Source organism: Pantherophis guttatus, chromosome 18, assembly GCF_059756535.1.
Source record: "Pantherophis guttatus breed Tessera chromosome 18, ASM5975653v1, whole genome shotgun sequence".
NCBI classification, from domain to species: domain Eukaryota; kingdom Metazoa; phylum Chordata; class Lepidosauria; order Squamata; family Colubridae; genus Pantherophis; species Pantherophis guttatus.
Genome location: NC_142080.1, coordinates 2501025 through 2524115, shown reverse-complemented (window position 1 = coordinate 2524115; position 23091 = coordinate 2501025). Strand labels below are relative to the sequence as shown.

General features: G+C 45.9%; 1 protein-coding gene across 19 annotated transcripts in view; it reads left to right on the top strand.

The window, feature by feature from the left end:
• Positions 1-8107: 8107 nt before the first annotated feature.
• The window catches only part of TPM3 (tropomyosin 3), a 41877-nt gene continuing 26893 nt past the window's right edge, over positions 8108-23091 (top strand). For 5 of the 19 annotated variants that reach the window (XM_087881344.1, XM_060692504.2, XM_060692499.2 and 2 more), the window contains exon 1: positions 17953-18153. In XM_087881344.1, coding sequence (XP_087737470.1) covers positions 18022-18153 — 132 coding nt within the window. In that variant the 5' untranslated portion in view covers positions 17953-18021. Of the gene's footprint in view, positions 8383-10930; positions 11057-17840; positions 18154-23091 lie in introns of those variants that run through there. The other 14 variants (XM_087881339.1, XM_060692487.2, XM_060692489.2 and 11 more) reach the window with 10 other exon arrangements.

The window sequence follows — 23091 nt, the reverse complement described above, 5'->3', positions numbered from 1 at the left end:
TCACGAGGAGCGAGAAACATCCTTGGAAGCAAATGGTTTCTTGCAGATAGAGCAAAATTGCAATTCTCCCGTTTGAAAAATTGACCCTCGTTTATTAAAAAGTCGACAACGACCGAACAGGTTTTCCAAGCCTGAAATTCAGCCCTCGATTTGACTACAAATAAACTTTCAAAATCAAAAGTTTGCGATCCGCCTCCCGTTTTAAAATTAACCCTCGTTGCCAAAAAAAAAAAAAAAAACCCGCTTCGGTGACGTCATATCGTCACCGCTAACCGGCTCGGCCGAACCGGGAGGAACCCACTACTGAAACCGACTCTCAATTTACTATTTATCCTTTTCCTTCCTTCGCCAATCCTCGGTTCGTTTCCTTCATTTAATTTACGTAAATTTACGTAAGTGACTGATCTTTTTTTTTTTTTGCGTCGTTAAAATTGTCCCATTTTTATTCTTTTAAGTAGAAATCTCGGCTTTTCCCCGTTTAAAAAAAACTCCCCCACAAATCGTTATCTCCAAATTAATCAGCTTACCAATTGGACCTCTCAACTCTCTCTCTCTCTCTTCGATGGTTGTATGGAAGCCAGCTGAGACCCTGCTGGAGGGCTCATCAAACAAGAATTGGGGGGGGGAGAGGGCAGGGGGGGCTGTTCCATTTTGACACCATCTTGTCACTAAGTGGAATCAGCCCTCCGTGTGATGTGTCCGGGGGGCATCCAAGCGCCAAGGTCAACGGCGAAGCTGGGAGGACCACTGAAAGCTTCACGGGGTGGTTGGGAACCTCTCGAGATCAACCAGCCAAACGAAGAGGCATGGTCTTCTTGGGGTCTCCCCTTGAAAAGGGTTGGAAACCCCCCACCCACCCACTCCCGCAAAACGACGACTCTGGAGAAGAAAGCCAGAGCTTTGAGAAGACCGTCTTCTGAGAAAGGACGTCCAATGGCCACCTTCTTCCAAACTCAGGTTGTACCATCTGTTCCATCGCTCAGAATAACAAGAAGGGACCCTGGAGGTCTTCTAGTCCAACCCCCTGTTCAAGCAGGAGACCTTACCCCATTTCAGACAAATGGCAGTCCAGGCTCTTCTTTAAAACCCCCAGCGATGAAGCACCCACAATTTCTGGTGGCAAGCTGTTCCACTGGTTAATTTCTCCTCAATTCCAGGTTGCTTCTCTCCTTGGTGAGTTTCCATCCGTTGCTTCTCGTCCTACCTTCAGGAGCTTTGGAGAATAAGCTGACAAACCCACCCCTCCTCTTTTTGGGGGGCAGCCCCTCAAATATTGGAAGACTGCTATCGTGTCACCCCTCAGTCCTTCTTTTCATTAAAGTTAGACCTCCCCAATTCCTGCAACCGTTCTTCGTATATTTTATCCTCCAGTGCTCCAATCCTCCTCTTTGCTCTTCTCTGCAGTCTTTTGAACATCTCAACTCAGGTTGTTTCCGGTTCCCTCCTGAATTTGGAAAGTTGACCCCCCAACTGGAGCTGGTGGTAGGGGGGAAACTTGACGTGGTTTTTCCTGCCCAGAGCTGTCCTCTCCTTGCTCAAGGTCGATGGGACGTGCCCACGCAACCGTGTGCCCTCAACAAGTCCCGGGGCGACGATGACCATCATCGGATGAAGGGAGAGATCAATAAACTAGCATTCTAGCTACACCAGGGATGGAACAAGGCTGGTGGGGTTGGGATTGGGGTGGGGTGGGGGATTGAGAAGAATTGGAGTTGCACTAATGTCTGAGGACACGTGACGATAATTAGCTGAGAGGAATCGAAGGTTGCACGGAAATATACCCATCAAAATTGCACAGGGTTCCTTTAGAAAGACGGGTGGCCATTTTTCCATCCTGATTTAGAGTCGAAATGCAGGTTTATTTCTCCTTCTCTGCAACGGTTTCCACGTCCCCCTCTCCAAAGCTAAATTTCCCCCTCACAAATACTTCTCAACCATGGTTTTCTCCAAGCCACGAATGTTAGTCTGGGCTAAACAAGATCAAACATCTTGTGGTAGAATACCGGGCAAGAATTCGTATGTGGTTGGAGAAGATAAAACAGCAGCGTACTGACTTAAAACCTGAGATATTCTTGTTGGGGATTTTAGCAAGGAATTATTATAGTAAAGAAATTTCATACTTGATTATTCATGTAATAACTGCGGCTGGAATTGGTATTTGCACAGAATTGGAAAGGTGAAGAGATTCTTAAAAGAGGAAAATGGGTTTGAGGAAATATTGGAATGTGCAGAAATGAATAGATTAACACTTGCAATTAAGGGAAAGGAAGAATCTGGTTATTATAATATATGGGATTTATTTTATCGATGTTTAGAGAATAAATATGAAAGTAATGTAAAGTTAAGTAAGTTAAGAAGAGAAATGTTATGATAATAGATACGTTAAGCATTAATATTAAACGAAGGGTAGATATAAATAAGGAAGATGGTGGTAAGCTTTAATTGTTATGACACAAAAAAAATTGTACCCAGATGACACACTGTTTAATGAATGATAGAATAGAATAGAATAGAATAGAATAGAATAGAATAGAATAGAATAGAATAGAATAGAATAATGGAATGGAATGGAATAAAGAGAAGAGAATATAGAAAATAATAGAATAATAGAGAATAGAAGAGAATATATAAGAGAAAAATAGAAGAGAAGAGGAATAGAATAATAAAGAGTAGAATAGAATAAAATAGAATAGAATAGAATAGAATAGAATAGAATAGAATAGAATAGAATATGGAAGGGGAGAGGAATAGAATAGAATAGAATAGAATAGAATAGAATAGAATAGAATAGAATAGAATAGATTTTTTTATTGGCCAAGTGTGATTGGACACACAAGGAATTTGTCTTGGGTGCATACGCTCAAGAGTATACATAAAAGATGCGTTCATCAAGAATCATAAGGTACAACACTTAATGACAGTCATAGGGAACGAATAAGCAATCAGGAAACAATATCAATATAAATCGTAAGGATACAAGCAACAAAATTACAGTCGTTCAATCATAAGTGGGAGGAGATGGGTGGTGGGAACGATGAGTGAATCATTCCATAATGAAAGATGGAATGTTTTGTATTAAAAGAAAATAAAACATTTGGGGGGGGGGGAAAGATCAAACATCTAGAGAAGATTGCAGGAGGATAACTCGATGAGTCTACGGTGGCTCCATAAGAGAAACTTTCCCCCGTGTTTGCTTCAGCCAGAAGGAACTCACCCACCGGTGCCCCCTTTTTTTCCCCCCCCAAAAAAGGGAGAAAGTAAGATGGCCGGGCACCTGAATTCAAACCTCCATCTATCTCTCGTGTTTTCGAGTCAAAGTATGGTCGGCACGGAGAGAGAGAGAGAGATGTTGATGGGCTATTGATGAAACTTTGAGATGGGACCCCCCCCAAAAAAATCAATAGGGATGATTGATCTCCGGTGCGTAAGGGGTGGGCAGTGAAAAAGGGGGCACAGCCATTTGCGCCACTCGGGTGCCCGAGGGCAACAGGACAGGGTTATAAAGGGAAGAGCCTGGCAAAGCAGCAGAGGGATGCCAGGACAGGTTTTACCGCAACGCAGGTAAGACGGAAAATTTAGCACAGGTATGGACAGAGGACCGTTTCCGCAGGTGGGAAAGCAGGCAGGGGGAGGGAAAAAAAGGGTGAAGGAAAATCCCATTTCTTCCAAGTTTTCGGCATCTCCTGGCGCTGAATTTGAACTGGGGGATGAGTTTGGTCTGTACGATACCCACCAGCAGCAATTTTGGGCTGAGCGAAAAGAACTTTTGCTCGCTTTATTTGCAGGGCGTTTTGTTTCTCTTGGAATATGTCAGGGGATTTTTTTTTCCCCCCTGTTTCCTCGGCTTGGTCCAAAAATTAATTTAGGAGACGGCAGAGGCTGGGAGAGGCTTATAAATCTGCAGGTGGAGAGAGGTGCCCTCCTTCCCTCGATCGGTCTGGGTTGGATGTTTTAAAATAGACTGCGCTGGCATGCAGAGGTTCCGTTTTGAAAGTGCAATTAATCAATTTTCATCCCTGAGTGTGGCAGTCACTTTTTTAAGGCTGTCTAAGCTAACATATAAAGTTGAGATCCTTCCTTCCTTATCCTTTTTTCCCCATTTCCCTTTCTTCCTTCCTTCTTTCCTTCCTTCTTTCTTTCCTTCCTTACCCATCCATCTCTCCTTCCCTACCTTCCCTACCTTCCCTTCCTTCCTTCTTTCCCTATTTATCCATCCACTTCATTATTTCCCTAACTCCTGTCTCCTTCCTTCCTTCCTTCCCTCCCTCCTTCCTTCCCTATCTATCCATCCATCTCCTTTTCTTCCTTTCCTATCTATCCATCCATCTCTCTCCTTCCTTCCTTCCCTACTTTCCTCTTCCCTTCCTTCCTTCCCTATCTATACATCTATTTCCTTCTTTCCCTAACTCCTGTCTCCTCCTTTCCTTCCTTCCTTCCCAATCTATCTATCCATCCATCCATCCATCCATCCATCTTCCTTCCTTCCCAAACTATCCATCCATCTTCCTTCCTTCCTTCCTTCCTTCCTTCCTTCTTTCCTCCCTTCCTTCCTTCCCAATCTATCCATCCATCCATCTTCCTTCCTTCCTTCCTGCCCAATCAATCCATCCATCTTCCTTCCTTCCTTCTTTCTTTCTTTCCTTCCTTCCTTCTTTCCCAATCTATCCATCCATCCATCTTCCTTCCTTCCTTCCCAATCAATCCATCCATCTTCCTTCCTTCCTTCCTTCTTTCCTTCCTTCCTTCCCAATCTATCCATCCATCCATCTTCCTTCCTTCCTTCCTTCCTTCCTTCCTTCCTTCCTTCCTTCTTTCCTTCCTTCCTTCCCAATCTATCCATCCATCTTCCTTCCTTCCTTTCTTTCCTTCCTACCTGTAGAAAGACTCAAAACCTGATGAGTCACAAATCAGAGGAATTTAATCTGGAGGCTAAAACCTATGAAGAACAGCTGCAGGAAGTGGGCATGTCTGGTTTGATGAAGAGAAGGACCAGGGGAGACATGAGAGCAGAGTTCCAGTATCTCAGGGGCTGCCCCAAAGAAGAGGGAGTCAAGCTCTTCTCCAAAGCCCCTGAAGGCAGGACAGAACAGAATAACGGAGTTGGAAGGGACCTCGCAGGTCATCTAGTCCAACCCCCTGCCCAAGCGGGAGACCTTTACGCCGTTTCTGACATTTGGCAGTCCAGTCTCTTCTTGGAAGCCTCCAGGGATGAAGCTCCCACAACTTCTGAAGGACAAGAAGCGACGGATGGAAACTCATCAAGGAGAGAAGCAACTTAGAACGAAGGAGGAATTCCCTGACAGTGAGAACAATTAACCAGTGGAACAACTTGCCACCAGAAGTTCTGGATGCTCCAACATTGGAAGTTTTTAAGATGAGATTGGACAACAGATTTGTCTGAAGTGGTGTAGGGTTTCCTGCCTAAGCAGGGGGTTGGACTAGAAGACCTCCAAGGTCCCTTCCAATTTGGTTATTCTATAATCTACGCAGATAACGTTTGTGGGTGCATCTACCCCAAATTGCTGTCATCTTCCTTTCTCTCTCTCTCTCTTTTTTACAGGGCCTGGAAAATCTCTGCGGTTTTGGGCGTCCGGCTTCCCGCTTCCCAGCCTCTGCCTGATATGTTTGATATTAGGTTGTTCTACTACAAAACCCAACTAAATATCAAACATATTCTGATAGCGGCCAGGATCGTTCCACGGTCTTCCAGAGCATCCGCCGAAGAGACCTGGGTCTGTTCTGGGAGTTTTGAAGCCTCTTTCTGGGTCTGGACTGGGTTTTTTCCGATCTGGGGTTGGGGGGGGGGAATTGAATCCCTGCCAGAAGATGGGAGGCAGGAGGAGGGGAATTAGGCCTGAAAGGTGGCTCAGTGGCTAAGACGCTGAGCTTGTCGGTCAGAAAGGTCGGCAGTTTGGCGGTTCGAATCCCTAGTACGGGTCTCCTAGGGGCTTAGACTAGAAGACCTCCAAGGTCCCTTCCGACTCTGTTATTCTGTTAAAGGGGCCGTGATGGTTTGGGAGGGCTTTTAACATTTTTATTTTTATTTTATTTTATTTTATTTTATTTTATTTTATTTTATTTTATTTATTTTATTTTATTTTATTTTATTTTATTTTATTTTATTTTATTTTATTTTATTTTATTTTATTATTTTATTTTATTATTCATTTCATTTCATTTTATTTCTTTATTTTAGCCTCCCTGAGTCTTTGGAGTCTTCAGAGAGGGGCAGCATATAAATTGAATAAATTAAATTAAATTAAATTATTAAATTAAATTTCATTTCATTTAATTATTTCATTTCATTTCATTTCATTTCATTATTTCATTTTATTTTATTTTATTTTATTTTATTTTATTTTATTTTATTTTATTTTATTTTATTTGCCGCCCCTCTCATTTCAAAGCGACTCTGGATGGCTTTGCAACACTTTTATTTTTATTTTATTTGGTTCCTAAACGCCATCATTAAAAAAAAAAAAAAAACCAGCTTTCCTGGCACCCCTGCAGGTTCAATTTTTCTAACCGAGCCTACCCCGCAGGGCTGCTGGCAGGCACCAGCCCGAGATCCCAGCTCTGTTTGCAGACTAAAAAAAAAAAAAAAGCAAATTTCTGCAGCGGAACAGTCGCTAAACGAATAGCTGTAAGTGGAAGATCTATAGAACGACGAAAATATATGCAATTTCTTGTCTTCGCCTGCCATTCCCATAATGGCCACAAGAGGGCATGCCAATGCTCCCATACAGTTTCTCTCAAGCTTGGAAAGCCACGATTTCTATTCGATTTTAGGGGGTTTGCACCCCCTTTTTGCCTCTAATAAGGATAGTGGGGCGTGTGAGATGCACCCGGGTGTATCCCCTGATTATTTTCATTTAGGCTAATTTTTGCAATTTCTTGTCTCCGCCTGCCCTACTCAAAGTGGCCACTAGAGGGCAGGCTATTCTTATCCTATATTGCAAGTCCTCTTTTCTTAAAGAGCTGCTAGATTTTTGCTTGCAAGCCCCAAGAGCTGAGGATGGGAGGTGGGGGGGGGGTTAGGGGTCCTAATTTATTATTATTATTTTATTATTATTCAAACTTCTATACCGCCCTTCTCCTTTCGGACTCAGGGTGGTGAACAGCCAAAATAAAAACATTTATACGTAAAGTTACAGTTAAAAATAGATTTAAAATAATTAAATAAATTTGGGCTTTCTTGGGGGGGAAAAAATTAAAACAGCTTTTGGATTCTTCGATGAAAGAAATATCTCGCTTGGTTTAAATCAACCGTGGCGTTGCTTTCCCCCCCCCGAAGGACATTGACGATCGGAAGGGCGGATGACAAAATACGATGTATTATTTGCTAATTTTAGAGGCATCTTTGAATCTGTTCCAAAGAGAGACTCAGAAGTTATTCCTTTTTGATCCTGTCCTTTCTTTCTCTCTCTCTCTCTCTCCTCCTAATCTTGGTCCTTCCCGTTCTTTCTTTTCCCATCTCTTTCTTTCGCTGTATTCTTAGATTTTATATTTTATTTTATGGTTGAAACTTAATAAAAGTTACAAACAAAACCAAAAGAACTGTCCCCTTTTTTCTCTAGATCCTACAGAACGGGACCGAATCTGAGATGCTAAACCGTGGTTTGTTTCATCGCGGTTTAGGAAACAAACCCCAAGGGGTTGGGGGGGTTGGAACCACGAGCCATTTGTAACTCCGAACGGTCCTTCAGCAAACAGTCGTAAGTTGAGAGCCCTCTCTGTTGCAGCCGGAGGTGTCCGTGAAGCTGTGGGGCTGGAAACGATCCCCCCAAAGGTCATCTAGTCCACCCTGCAGGAAAACCAGCTCCGAAATCTCCGGTGCTTGGCTTGAGGAAGACCATATGCCCTGCCCTCTCCGTGAACAAAGCTTTCACCCCACATCCTTGCCCCCCCCCATCGCCTATTTTTCCCACTTAATGAGGTCTATTATTAGCGGCCACCTGTCTCCCCATCGGGGCCAAATATGGCCATTGTCCTCACCCTCCAACCATCTCCCTGGGCCTCGGAGGACAATGGGAGAGGACAGGAGGGAGATTTTGGGGATGGGTGGGGTGTGTGGGTCACTGGAGAAAGATCTCACCCCTCCCAGGGTGGTCAGATCCCAGAAAGGGAAGACTGGCGAGCCAGCTGGCAGGAGGAGCCCCCTATAAAAAGAGCCGAGGGGCAGTCACCGAATTGCAATCGCCCCCTCTCTGCCCGTTTGCCCCATTGATCCCGGCTTCTTCGCCCGCGTGCCCACAGCCCTCCGGCACCATGGAAGCCATCAAGAAAAAGATGCAGATGCTAAAACTGGACAAGGAAAATGCCTTGGACCGGGCGGAACAAGCCGAGACAGAACAGAAACACACAGAGGAGAGGAGCAAACAGGTGGGGCCAGGATTAAACCCGGTTTAAGGAGACCGGGGGGGGGGGAAAGGCGGTTTGAGGCATCTAGTGGCTGCTGGCTTCCCAAATCGAGCCACCTCGGCTCGCCTGGATGAAAGCAATTCTCACTTGGCTTGGATCTGTCCTACCTCGTAGGGCTGTTGTGTAGGTATATGGACAGACAGGAAGGAATAGTTCGGGGCCACCTGTAGGTTTTTCTTCCTTTTTTTTTCTGGCTTGGGAGCAAACGATCAATAATTCTCGCTTTGGGGTTCAACACACCAAATTCGGCTAAAATCCGTCGGTGTTTTTTTCCCCGAAGTCCTGATAAAAAAGCCTCCCCCCAAAAAATTGGCTTAGATTTGTCCTATAAAGGAATCTGGGATTTAGAATAAAATAATTTCATGGTTCTCAATGCCCAATTTTTGAATAATTGCATTAAGAGGAACCCTTAAAAGTCTAAAAAAATGGTAGCAGGAATATTGATTAAAATTCTTCTGGCGATTCGAAGCTGCGCTGAGCTTCATGCGAAAGGAAAAGTCTCCAATTTTTTTACTTTTTGACGTCAGAGGGCTGGAGAAAATATTGAAAAAGGGGCAAAGAAACTTTATTTTTCCATCTGTCCTTCCTAAGCTGATCGACACCATAGTTAAATATAAACTGGATGGATAGATCCATTTGTAAAATTTGCCCAGTAAAAATGCCCACCACTGAGTTACTGGTCAAACTGGTGCAGAAGGGGAAATTTGAAAAGATCAGTCTTCTAATTTTCAAATTTTTTTCTTATTCATACGTTGGAGGGGGAAAAAAAAAAAGAAGAGACTGCACACTGATTGGATTTGAATTCAATTTAGCCAGGCGAATGAAAAACTCATGAAAAGTTTAATTGGCAAAATAAGTTGAAAAGCCGGGCAAATTAATTTCACCGAAAACCTTCATTATTTTATAAAACAGAAACGAAAGGCTTAATTCTTGGATGAGCGGCTTGGCTTGCCCTCGTGGGAAACGTGCAAACGACTTGGGGAATAACGTTTGTCAGACGTGACTTCAGGAAAAGAAAAGAAAAAGTAATTTTTAAATGGCCTTAAGTGATGTATAAATAGAGGAGGTGATAAATCTATTTTCTCTCGAAGCCGCATCAACAGAAGGGTAACCGAGGGAGGCAATGGATCTATTTTCTTTTACTTTGGATGGGCCAAACCTTTTAAGGTTCTGACTTCCAGGAGGTTTAAAAAAAAAAAAATGAGAAAAAAAATTGGCATGCAGTCAGAGAAAGGAAAGGAGGCTGAACAGGAGATTAAGAATTAATCTGAGCTGGAAAGGATGAAAAGCACTGGCATCTTTCAGCCTCGGGCAAAGGCAATTGAGGGTAGATACGATGGCATTTGTGGTTTAAATTTTTATTTCTGTATTAAAGAAAGATTTCTGTGCTGCCCATCTCGCCACAAGGTCTTTGCAAAAAACATCAGAAGGAAGATCAGGGGAAAGATTTCTTCTCATTCCTTCCAGAGGGCAGGAGAGAAAATTAGGGAGTTGAGTTAAGTTAAGTTAAGTTAAGTTAAGTTAAGTTAAGTTAAGTTAAGTTAAGTTAAGTTAAGTTAGTAAACCTAAAATTTAACTTGAGTTAAGTTAGTAAACTAACCTAAAATTTAAGTTAAATTAGTAAACTAACCTAAAATTTAACTTGAGTTAAGTTAGTTTAAGTTGAGTTAAGTTAGTAAACTAACCTAAAATTTAAGTTGAGTTAAGTTAGTAAAGTAAAATAAAATTAAGTTGCATTGCGTTACGTTAGTAAAGTAAAAAAATATTAAGTTAAGTTAGTAAAATAAAATTTAAGTTGAGTTGCGTTAGTACAGTAAAATAAAATTAGGTTGCATTGTGTTAAGTTAGCAAAGTAAAATTAAGTCAGTGAACTAAGATAAACTAAGATTTAAGTTTGAGTTGAGTTAGTAAAGTAAAGTAAAATTCAAGTGGACTTGAACTAAGTTAAATTAGTAAAGTAAAATTCGGTAGTGAAGTAAAATTAAATTAAGTGAAGGCAATTTATATTAGGAATTTGTTTCCCCTAAGACTGAAGAGTGGCTGGAGAGTGGCAGGAATGTCCCACTAAGGCGATGGCCTCTGTCTTTGAATGAGGAGCTGGCCAGTCACTTGGCATGGATGCTGGAATTTGAAGACCAGCCTGAGGAAGGGTTAGACTAGATGGCCTCAGGTAACCTGGCCAACTGTGGGATGCTAAATTAATTGATTGAGCTTAGCCACAAGACTGTTTCTCCAGGGATGGGAGGAGGCTATGAGAGATAGGGAGGGAGGAAAAAAGAGAGAGAGAGAGTGAAAAAAAGAAAGAAAAAGAAAGAAAGAAAAGAAAGAGAGAAAGAAAAAGGAAGGAAGGAAGGAAGGAAGGAAGGAAGGAAGAAAGGAAGAAAGAGAAAAAAGAAGGAAGGAAGCAGGAAAGGAGGAAGGAAGGAAGGAAGGAAGGAAGGAAGGAAGGAAGGAAGGAAGGAACCCTCATCTATAACCCCTTTTTCCTCTTCTTCCTCTCCTCCTGCAGCTGGAGGATGAACTGGTGGCCATGCAGAAGAAGCTGAAGGGGACGGAAGACGAGCTGGACAAATACTCCGAGGCGCTAAAAGATGCTCAAGAGAAGCTGGAAGTGGCCGAGAAGAAGGCAGCCGACGTACGTACCCAAAATGGGGGAGTGGGCTGGGTGGGGGCTGCTGGCTAGGAGAAGCCTAAGGACCGTCCCTGCAAGACTGGGCTGCACTACAATACCCAAATGCCCCAGCCGAGTCTGGAGAGAGCGCGGTCCTCTTGATAGGGAGTCCAACAATTTGGGGTGCAACTTCCCTCTCTAAAAATGCAGTGGTGAAGCGTCCCGTCCTAATGACCGTATCCAAATTTATCCCTTTTATTTTTGTGCTGCGGTTGTTCAGTGAATCACGCGGTCGTTAAACAAATCCGGTTTCCCCCCCCCCCCCCATCGACTTTGCTTATCCGGCTGGGAAGGTCCCAGAAGGGGGAATTACGTGACCCCGGGATGCGACGCTGCAACCCGTCGTAAATGCAGGCCGGCTGCCCCGTCGTACAATGGGGGGGCAGAAGTCACTGAACCGATGTCTCACTTAGCGACATAAATCCCGGGCTCCGTTGCGGTCGTAAATCGAGGACCGGCTGTGTTCCTCAAGAATCTTGAAGTCTCCAGCGAGGAGGAGGAAAAATAACAGTGTTCTTCGGCATGTGCAAAGTGAAAACTTATATAAATATATATATATATTTATACGTATACACATACATACAGTAGGAAATTAACAGTCAAGAAACGGCCACCCTCGACGTCTGAAAATAACCTTATCTGCCCCAAACACATGTTGTGGTAAAAGCTACATGGGGCTGAGGAAGGCTTGCCCAGAGTGCCAGCTGTGGGGATCTCGCTGGCACCCGCAGCTCCTCGCTCGGACCGTAGACACATCGCCAGCTGCCCATCAGGCTCTCCAGCTTCCTTCTCCGTCTCCTGCTTGGAAAAGGATTCTTAATATTTGGACGTTGGGTGGTGAGCAGCCTGAAACCAGCAAACCGCTGGCCCTTAACACAAAGAGGATATATAGGATAATGTAGGATGTAGAAAATAGAATGTGGAAGAGAATGGAAGAATATAGAAAACAAGAGAAGAGAAGAGAAAATAGAAGAGAAGAGAAGAGAAGAGAAGAGAAGAGAAGAGAAGAGAAGAGAAGAGAAGAGAAGAGAAAATAGAAGAGAAGAGAAGAAGGGAAGAGAAGAGAAGAGAAGAGAAAATAGAAAAGAAGAGAAGAGAAGAGAAAATAGAAGAGAAGAGAAAATAGAAGAGAAGAATAGAAGAGAAGAGAAAATAGAAAAGAAGAGAAGAGAAGAGAAAATAGAAGAAAAGAGAAGAGAAAATAGAAGAGAAGAGAAGAAGGGAAGGGAAGAGAAGAGAAGAGAAGAATAGAAGAGAAGAGAAAATAGAAAAGAAGAGAAGAGAAGAGAAAATAGAAAAGAAGAGAAGAGAAGGGAAAATAGAAGAGAAGAGGAGAGGAGAGAAAAGAAGAATAGAGAAGACAAGACAAGACAGGAGAATTAGAGGAGAGGAGAGGAGAAGAGGAGAGAGTAGAGTAGAGTAGAGAAAATAGAGAAAATAGAAAACAGAGAATATAAAGAATATAGAATACAATACAATACAATAGAATGCAATACAATATAATACAATACAATACAATATAGAAAATAATACAATACAATACAATACAATATAGAAAAGAATAGAATAGAATAGAATATAGAATATAGAATAGGAAATAAGAATAGGAAATAAATAGAATAGAAGAATATAGAATAGAAGACTATAGAAAATAATAGAATACTGGAGAACAGAATATAGAATCGAAAAATAGAATAGAAAATAAGAATAGAATGTAACTAGAATAGAATAGAATTAGAATAGAATATAGAACAGATTCGAATAGAATCACGGACTTGGAAGGGACCCTGGGAGGCCATCTAGTCCAACCCCCTGCTCAAGCCAGAGACCCCAGACCATTTCCGACCAGTGGCTGCGCAAGTCTCTTCTCTAAAAGCCCAGGCGTGCCCTCCTTCTTCGATTTTGGCAGCCGGAGCTTCTGCGCTGCCTATAAATAATAGAAGACGGACGGAGGGAGAATGTCGGTTCCAGCGATGAGAGCAGGGAAGATACGATACGCCGCCGTGCAGCACCCCCCTGGGGGGGGGGAACCCGAGCTGCTCGTCGTAAAAATGTTAGCGGGCATTTCCTTGGCAAATGCCAGCCTCGGTTCTGTCCTGGAGGGGCGGCCGAGTCATCTGTCAGTATGCCGGGTGCAGCTGTTGTGTGACATTCAGAGGGGATCAGTTGTGTACAGATTTATCACCCCAAAGTATTTGGATGACAGACCTATGGGCTGTCATCGCCTCCGAGGGGGGATTCCTTCCCGCTTCCAGATTCTCCCTGGAGGGGGCGCCGTTGGGCCATTCTGGGGAGGGGGTGTGTGCTTCATTACAGCTCGTCCTCGGCATTACGGCCACGACGGAGGCCAACGTTTCTGCGGCGAGGTGAGACATTGGTTCCGTGAGTCGGGTCCCTTTTTCACGACTGGTTGTTAAGTGAATGATGCAGTCATTAAGCGAGTCAAACAGTCGTTAAGCGAATCCGGCTTCCCGTTGCTTTGTTAGACAGTCGCGAAAGGGGAATCATACAACTCTCCCCCAAACGCCGCGACCCTCATACATACGAGTCAGTCGTCGAGCGTCCGAATTTTGATCACGGGACTGCGGTGGTCGTTAAGTGTGAAAATACAGCCCCGAATTCCCCAGAATTCTGGGAGTGGAAGTCCACAAGTCTTTAAAATGGCCAACTGGTTTAAATCTAGACCAAGGTTTCTCTATCTGGACCGCTTTCGGATGTTTGGACTTCCACTCCCAGAATTCCCCAGCCCCAGGAATTCTGGGAGTTGAAGTCCACAAGTCTTTGGCCGCATTCGGATGGGAGGACTTCAACTCCCAGAATTCCCCAGCTAGGGGAATTCTGGGATGTGAAGTCCACAAGTCTTTAAAGTGGCCAAATAGTTTAACTCTAGAATCTAGATCAATGTTTCTCAACTTTGGCCGCGTTCGGATGGGTGGACTCCAACTCCCAGAATTCCTGGGGCTGGGGAATTCTGGGATTTGAAGTCCCCCCAATCTGGAAGTTGCCAGAAGTTGAGAAGAGCTGAGCGGGAGACGTTATCCGGCAGGGAAAGAGGAAGGCGAGGGCTTAGCGTGTTTTCTCAGGCATCCCAGCCATGCAGAGAGGAGATCTTGAAGAGGGTGAGAAGCGTCTCAAGAGATCAGCCTGGGAGGGCGAGAAATATTTGGCGCTTCTCGGACGCTAAGTGTAAAGCCGGGCTAAGGAGGGCTGCCGGGAAGAGGGTGCAGGGAAGACATTTTCCCGGGAAGCTCCCCTGCGGCTGACCCCTCTTGTCAATTTTGGGGAGCGTCGAATTAGAAACTCTGAATAAGGAGGAGAAAATGCAGCAGTTTAAACAAAATTGTATCTCTGTTTGTCTGTCTATGTTTATCCCTCCATCCTCTTTTCCTCCCTTCTCTCTCTCTCTCTCAACCATCTATTCTTCCTTCCTTCCTTTCTTCCTTCTTTCCTCCCCCCTCCCATTTTTCCTCCCTCCCTCCTTCCCTCCCATTCTTCCTTCCTTCCTTCCTCAGTCCTTTCCTTCCTTCCTTCCTCAGTCCATTCCTTCCTTCCTTCTTTCCTCCCTACCCCCCATCATTTTTCCTTCCTTCCTTCCTTCCTTCCTCCCTCCCTCCCTCCCATTATTCCTCCCTCCTTCCCTCCTATTCTTTCTTCCTCCCTTCCTCCCATCATCTTTCCTTCCTTCCTTCCTCAGTCCGTTCCTTCCTTCCTTCCTTCTTTCCTCCCTCCCTCCCATCATTTTTCCTTCCTTCCTTCTTTCCTTCCTTCCTCCCTCCCTCCCTCCCATTTTTCCTCCCTCTTTCTCTCCCCTTCTTCCTTCCTTCCTCCCTCCCATCATTTTTCTTCCTTTCCTTCCTTCCTTAGTCCGTTTGTTCGTTCGTTCGTTCCTTCTTTCCTTCCTCCCTCCCATCATTTTTCCTTCCTTCCTTCCTCAGTCCTTTCCTTCCTTCCTTCCTTCCTCCCTCCCTCCCTGCTTCCTTCCTCCCATCATTTTTCCTTCCTTCCTCCCTCCCTCCCTCCCTCCCTCCCTTCCATCTGTCTCTCTCTATCATCCATCTATTATTTATTTATCCCTTCACCCCTGCTCTCTCATCTACCATTCTCAATTTATAATGGGTTATGGGCATCCTTCCCAAATTCTACTTTTGCATTTTTGGGTGTCGTCCAAGCACAGCAATAGAACTCAGGCTAACCCCAGCCTGATTCAGGAAAGTTTCACGACTGTCCATCAAGCAAGAGGATCATGGTCGTATATTTCTCATCGAGAGGAAAAAACCAGTGGTGAAATCCAATTTTTTTTTTTACTACCGGTTCTGTGGGCATGGCGGGGAAGGATACTGCAAAATCTCCATTCCCTCCCCACTCCTGGGGGAAGGATATTGCAAAATCCCCATTCCCATCCCACTCTGGGGCCAGCCAGAGGTGACATTTGCCGGTTCTCCGAACTGCTGAAAATTTCCGCTCCCGGTTCGCCAGAACCTGTCAGAACCTGCTGGATTTTCACCTCTGGAAAAAAAACCCAACAGTTTTCCGTTTGCAAACGGTGATGCCACCCCTTCAGACACAGCAATGTTCCCACAGGGCACAACGTAGACACGAAAACATCCCTGACACTTTAAAAAATAAATAAATTATTACAGCTAAGCTTTAACAGACCGCAAACCTGCTCTTCTGGCTCCTTTTTTTTTAACCTCCCACCCCCACGTATAAATAACGTGGTGAAAAACAAACCAGTAGCAAAGAGATTTTGAGATCTTCCACCGGTCTTGTAAGGGGGAAAGAATTTATGTGGTTCTTCCCTGCTAAAGAAAAAAAAAACGAGAGAGAGAGAAAAAAAAGGCATGGACCTCACCAGGAAGGAATGTTTCCTTTCCCCACGGAAAAAAAACCCCTTCAGATGCTCAGATAATTCCATTTTCCATATATGCCCATATATGTCTAATCTGCCTATCTTGCAGTCTTCAAACCTCGCTTAGCCAATTCTGATTTTTCTGCCTCTTTTTTCACCCTAGCTAGTTCCACTCGCTGACCAACCGGCTGAGTTGGAAAGAATCCAGCCGTTGAACAGAGCAATGCTACCCCCCATCCGTCATAGGGAGGGAGAGGGGTCATTTCAGACCACACGGCTGTGTTGGCAAAAGGGGTAGAGCCGGGGGTGAAATCCAGCAGGTTCTGGAGAACCGGTAGCGGAAATTTTGAGTAGTTCAGAGAATTGGGAACTGGGAGGGAATGGAGATTTTGCAGTGTCCTTCCTTTGGAGTGGGGAGAGAATGGAGATTTTGCAGTATCCTTCTCCTGGAGTGGGGTGGGAATGGAGATTTTGCAGTATGGGTGGACTTCTAGAATCCCCCAGCTGCCGTCCATGGGTGGACTTCAACTCCCAGAATTCCCCAGCCAGCATAGCTGGGAGTTGAAGTCCACCCATCTTAAAGCATGGCGGCAACTGGGGGATTCTGGGAGTTGAAATCCACCCATGTCAAAGCTTGCGGAGGTTGAGAAACACGTTGATGGGGACACCGAAGACAGTTGAGTCTAATATTATGGTCGGTAGCAGAGTCAGCCAGATGTTGAGACTGGATTTGACTTTTTTGTTCACCTCTCAAGTCCTTCCCAAGGATCCAGGCGAGGCGGATATATGGCTGCTTAATAATATTAAAATATTATTGAAGGATGTCAGCTCTTCCAAGTCGAGCTGCCATTCGTAATTGACCGATGGGGTTTTTGCCAAGGCTGAAGGTGTCCAATTATTATGGTTTGTTGCCCAGATATTTAAGTCCGGATTTAATCAGGACTTAATTAACTGATCAGGAATAGGCAGATGTCATTACAGTTTAATAATATCGAAGGTAACGGTTGCAAGGATGTAAGCAGTTCCAAGCAAAGCTGCCTTTTGCAATTGACTAAACAGGGAGGTTGTCAATGCCGATAGTCTTCAAGGGATGCTCCAGATGTTGCTGCATCAGGTTGGCATTGCAGGCAGGACTCGATTCAACTCTGGGATGTCCAGTAGGGCTTTGCCATGCGATGTCCTGGCACTTGATAGTGGGTGGAGATATCACCACCACCCCTTCACTCCCGGTTCATAAGTGGGCTGCGACCAGAAATCTTACAGAATCCAGAGTTGGAAGGGAACCTCGGAGGTCATCTAGCCCAACCCGCCCGCTCTAAGGCAGGGGTCCCCAACGGCAATCGACTGAAGTTTCCTTCAGAAATTGTGGGAGCTTCATCCTCGATAGCTTTCAAGAAGAGACCGGATTGACACCTGTCAGAAATGGGTGGGGGGGTGGACTAGATGACCTCCAAGGTCCCTCCCCACTCTGTTAATCTGTTAAATCTGGGCTAAAGCTTTCAAGGAGAGACCCGGATTGTACATCTGTCAGAAATAGGGTAGGCAGAGTCTCCTGCCTAAGCAAGGGGGCTGGACTAGATGACCTCCAAGGCCCCTTCCCACTCTTTTTAAATCCGTTGTTACATTTGGGCAACGGCAGGAATGGCACTTCTACCCATGCAAAGCGGGGTGGGGGGGGGGAGGGCGGGAGAAGCCAGGCTGTCTTCTTCTTCAGGGGACTCCAAGCAAGGACTCCCTCACCCATCATCCTTCACAGCCTTTCCTACAGGCCCCAAAAGGAGCCTGGACTACAAGTCCCAGGATGCTTAAGGGCGGGAGAAAGAGAGTTGTATGTGGGGGGGGATGGGAGGGAGGGGTTAGCACGCGTCTCCGTGGCAACGACGTCGCCGAGGCATCCCGGGCGCGTGACGTCACGGGGAGGCGCCGCCGCCAGTCTCCCCCCCCGTCTCCGGGGCAACGCAGGGCAAGGGCGTCGCCGTCGCCGCCGTCGTCATGGCGTGACGTCACGGGGCGGGGCGCGGCCCTGTATTTGAGGGCGGGGCGGGGCGGGGGCGGCGGCAGCATCGGCGCCGGGGCGGCCATGGCGGGCGCGACCACCATCGAGGCAGTGAAGCGCAAGATCCAGGTGCTGCAGCAGCACGCCGACGAGGCCGACGAGCGCGCCGAGCGGCTGCAGAGGGAGGCCGAGGCCGAGCGCCGCGCCCGAGAGCAGGTGGGGGTGGGCGGGGTGGGCGGGGGGGACCCATAATCCCCCGCGAGGGGTCCTCAGGGGGGAGGAGGGGGCGAGGGAGAGGCTTGGCTGCCCCCCCCACACACAAGCATCCCTTGGGGGCTTCTTTTCCCAGAATCCCCCGCTCCCCCAGGGTGGGAGGGGGCTTCTCAAGATGGGGGGGCTTTAAATGGGGGAGGGGGCTTCCCAGAAGGCTTTGGGACTGGTGGGGGCTTTAGAGGGAGGAGGGGGCTTCCCAGAAGGCTTTGGAGCTGATGGGGGGGCTTTAGAGGGAGGAGGGGGCTTTCTAGAAGGGTTTGAGGTTGGTGGGGGCTTTAGAGGGAGGAGGGGGCTTCCCAGAAGGCTTTGGGGCTGGTGGGGGGGGCTTTAGAGGGAGGAGGGGGCTTCCCAGAAGGCTTTGGGGCTGGTGGGGGGGCTTTAGAGGGAGGAGGGGGCTTCCCAGAAGGCTTTGGGCTTCCCAAGATGCTGGGGGAGTGGCTTTAAATGGGGGAGGGGGCTTCCCAGAAGGCTTTGAGGTTGGTGGGGGCTTTAAAAGGAGGAGGGGGCTTCCCAGAAGGGTTTGGGGCAGAGGGGGGGCTTTAAAAGGAGGAGGGGGCTTCCCAGAAGGGTTTGGGGCTGGTGGAGAGGCTTTAGAGTGGGGGGAGGGGGTTTCCCAGAAGGGTTTGGGGCAGAGGGGGGGCTTTAAATGGGGGAGGGGGCTTCTAGAAGGCTTTGGGGCTTCCCAAGATGGTGGGGGGGCTTTAGAGGATGGGAGGGGGCTTCCCAAAAGGCTTTGGGGCTGGCCAAACGGGTGGGGGTGACCTTTACAAGGAAGGGAGGGGGTTTCCTAGAAGGCTTTAGGGCTGGACTGAATTGATGGGGTGATGTTGGGAGAAAGTGTGGGGGGGTCTTTTACCCAGAATCCCATGGTGGTGGTGGAGAGTCTCAAAAAGGTGGGGGGGGCTTCCCAGAATGCTTTGCGGCTGGCCAAGCTGTTGGGGGTGACCTTTAAAAGGTGGGGTTGGGGAAGGGGGAGAGAAGGGGTTTCCCAGAATGCTATGAGGCTGGCCAAGCTGATAGGGGAAGACTTGGGGTGGGGGTGGGTGGGAGGTGTTACCCAGAATTCCCTGTTGGTGGAGAGGATGTTTCCCAGAAGGCTTTGCGGCTGGCCCTGTAAAAGGGGACAGGGCCCATAATCCCCTGCCATGGCTGTTCTCCTGCGGATGGCGTTTGGAGGCATCTCAGATTGATGGAGACCCAGATGATGCCAGCTGTGAGGGAAGGGGAATTTGGGGCAGGGGGGCTGCTACCCAGAATCCCCCACCACCGACCTTGTGTTTAGAACCGGATGTGGCTGGCTGGGGTGGGGGATTCTGGGAGTTGAAGTCCACCCCTCTGAAAGTGATCATCCTGGAGGGTTTTGCTCTTAAATCTTAGCGACTTCGGCTCCTTTTGTGGCTTCCCTTCATGATTCTTCTGCTAATGAAATGCTGTCACTCTCCCAAGCAAGGTTGCCTCTGAGCATGGGAAGAGTGCCCAGCTCCTTAGATCATGGGGTGTGTGCAGGATGCAGTTGGAACAGGTGGAAAGGTTCACCTGTTTTATAGGACTCTCTCCCCCAGACTTTCTGCTGAACCTTTCTGTTGGAGATAGACTCTTCCTCTCCCTGGAGGCTCTCTTCCATCCATCTTTACCATTAGCAGAATCTAACCTGGGTTAAAAATTTAACGCAGCGTTGCAGTTTTTTTTTTTTCCACCAGAAGCCCCAGGTAGCTGCCCGCCTTCAAATTACCACATCTTCCTTGGCATCTGGTATACTGCTGCTGCCCCTGGAGGCTCAATCCACCTCCCCAACCCACGCATGACTCAATATTGTTGGTTCGTCTGGAATAATGGACCCCTCCCTTGTGTTGTGGTCTCAGGCTGGTTGCACAAACTGGTGGGAGAAGAAAGGGGTTTTGGGCTGGGAAGATCTGAAGTCGTGCGTGGACAGATCCATCCCGATCGAAATTAAAAAAAAAAATTAAATATAAATTTAGTAAACCAATGAAACCATCTGCCTCTTTTTCACCTGGTTCCCTTGGAACAGCTGTCTTTTCCCCCCCTCCTGCTGCCCCACCCCAGTCTATCCTCAGGCCTCCAAAAATATATTTAACCTGAGTTTAATCATCATTTTTTTCCCCCTCCAGAAACATTCCTATCCCTCATCCTGCCTAGGAAAATCCCAGGTATTTAGTACCGTAGATCCCTCCTTTTTTAAACCTGAAAATCAGGCTGTGCTTAAAATAATTTGATTTTTCAGGATCCGGGGCCTGGATAGCAGAGAAGAAAAATAGATCCCTTGCAGAAAAGAGAGAGAGAGAAGGAAGGAAGATTTCTCTCCAAAGGATGGAGAAAACTTGAAGGGAAGGAAGGGGTGGATGATGGGTCCTCTTGCTTGTTCGAAGGGATCAGGTAGACAGCGAGGCTGGGCTGCGGCAGGCAGAGCAAGATGGGAGAGATTAAACTGCCGTCCCGCTGACTAAGCCATCTCAACCCCGGCAGTAAAATGGAATCGGATTAAAGAAGAAGAAGAAGAAGAAGGGGGAAAAAAAGGAATATTTTATCCTTAGTGAGAAGAAGCAAACTTAATTTTTTTATAAAAAAAGAAAGATTTTATGATATTTTGGCATGGCAAGGAACTGGCGATCCTCTTGCTTGTTTGTGCAAAATTGATAATAATAATAATAATAATAATAATTTTATTTCTATACCGCCCTTCTCCCGAAGAGCTCAAGGCTGTGTACAGCCTATTTAAAAACACAGACAAAACAACAGTATAAAATTTTAAATAATTAAATAAAGTGGCTCAGATTTAAAACCCCAATAAATTTAAATGATGCTGCCCCCCCCCTTCTTCCTTGGGCGTGCAAAGCCCGGGTGTGCGAGGCCGAGATGGCCTCCCTACTGTAAAAAAAGCATCTTTTTAAAAAAAAAAGAGGGGAAAAAATCAGAATAAATTCAGAGAGGCGTTGGCTTTACGGATGGGAAGTGGGTCAGGGCAAACGGCTCTTTTTCCCTATTTAGGAAATGGGGCAGCCGTCCAGGCCGTGCCCGGGGGAAGGAGAGGGGGGGGACGACGGGTGCCGCCCCGTTTCCTGCCTGGTTTTAAGAGGGGAGGAGTGCCAGCATATATGTGTGTGTGTGTGTGTTTGTGAGAGAGAGTTTGTGCCAGTGTGTATGTGACTTCAATCTCTCCATTCTTTTGCTCTTTTGTCCACCCCACATCGGGGTGGAGTGGGGTGGGTGGGGGGAGAGGGTAAGAGGAGCCTGCTGGCTGTTTGTAATTGTGTGTGTGTGTGTGTGTGTATTTTTGTGTGTTGTTTGCCCTTTTTTCCCCCCATCCTTCCAGCAGCCACTGGAGGAGGATTTAAAAAAAAACAACACGCTTTCTGTATTAACTGCCAACTCAAAAACTTGTCTTTTCTTTCGGACCCCAAGATAAAGCCTTGGGGTGCATCCCAATTCTTTTATTTTTATTTCTCTCTCTCTCTCTCTTTTTTTTTTTTTTTTTAGGGAAGAGGTTTTATTTTATTTTATTATTTTATTTTATTATTTTATTTTAATTTATTTTAATTTAATTTATTTTATTATTTTATTTTATTTTATTTATTTTTTTTATTATTTTATTTTACTTTACTTTACTTTACATTTTATTTTATTTTACTTTACTTTACTTTACTTTATTTTATATTTTATTTTATTTTTTTATTTTATTTTATTTTATTTTATTTTATTATTTTATTTTGATTTATATGCCGCCCTTCTCCAGAGACTCAGGGCGGCTTACAAGGCGTTAAGCAATAGCCTTCATCCTTTTGTATATTTTTATACAAAGTCAGCTTATTGCCCCCACAAACCGGGTCCTCATTTTACCTACCTTTGAAAGGATGGAAGGCTGAGTCAACCTTGAGCCTGGGGAGATTCGAACTCGCAGTAATTGCAGGCAGCTGGCAGCTAAATACTACCTTTAACAGTAGCATTCGTCTGCTGCGCCACTCAGGCTCTTTTTTTGGGGTGGGGTGGGGTACAAAGGCAAATTTAGCTTAAGGCCCATCTTGTCTTGTCTGTATGTGTGTTTCCTTTCCCAGTGGATTTGGAGATAAGAAATTAACTTAAAAAACTGGTGTGTTTTTTTGGTTGACTTTCCTAAAAAAATAAGTGGATACTGCGTTCGCTGGAGCAGAAGAGGGCTTTGGGTGCGGTTATCTATAGGTAGTCCTCGACGTACGACCATTTGTTTAGCCGCTGTTCGAAATGACGGCCGTCAAAAGGGACCAGTCCTCGCACTTATGACCGTTTGCACAAATTGGAGCATTTGGCAGCCGTCACGTATTTATAAAAGTTTGCCACCCTGCCGGGGTCAAAATATGTGACCTTCCCTGGCAGCCTTCCGACAAGTAAACTCAGTGGGTGGGTGGGGGGAGCTAGATTCGCTTAACGACCACGTGAGTCGCTTAACGATGGTTTGATTCCCTTAACCGCAGCGATTTGCTGTAACGCCCTGGCAAAAGGGGGAAAAAAAAGTGGTGAAATCGAGCGTCGGTTCACTTAACAACCTCGCTCGGCCGTGGAAATTCTGGCAGTGGTTGTAAGTCGAGGACTACCCGGGATCGCTTTGCGTCGGAGGAGAAAATCCAAGAGTGTTTCATTGCTTAGGTGTGGATGTGGGAAACCTGCCAGTTCTTGTTTTTTTTTTTAAACCTTTTGACTTCCTCGTCTGCAAGTTTTTTATCATATTATTTATGCCCAAAGGAGTTTGTCCTTTGCCCGCTTTCTTATCAGCACTTACATATATAAGTGCAAATATTATAAATACTTCGCTTAAGTTCAGGTTTCGGCAGATCTGGGTGTTGTGGGAAAGCCAGGTGGGAAACAGGGACTTCCTCATTAAGAAGCAAA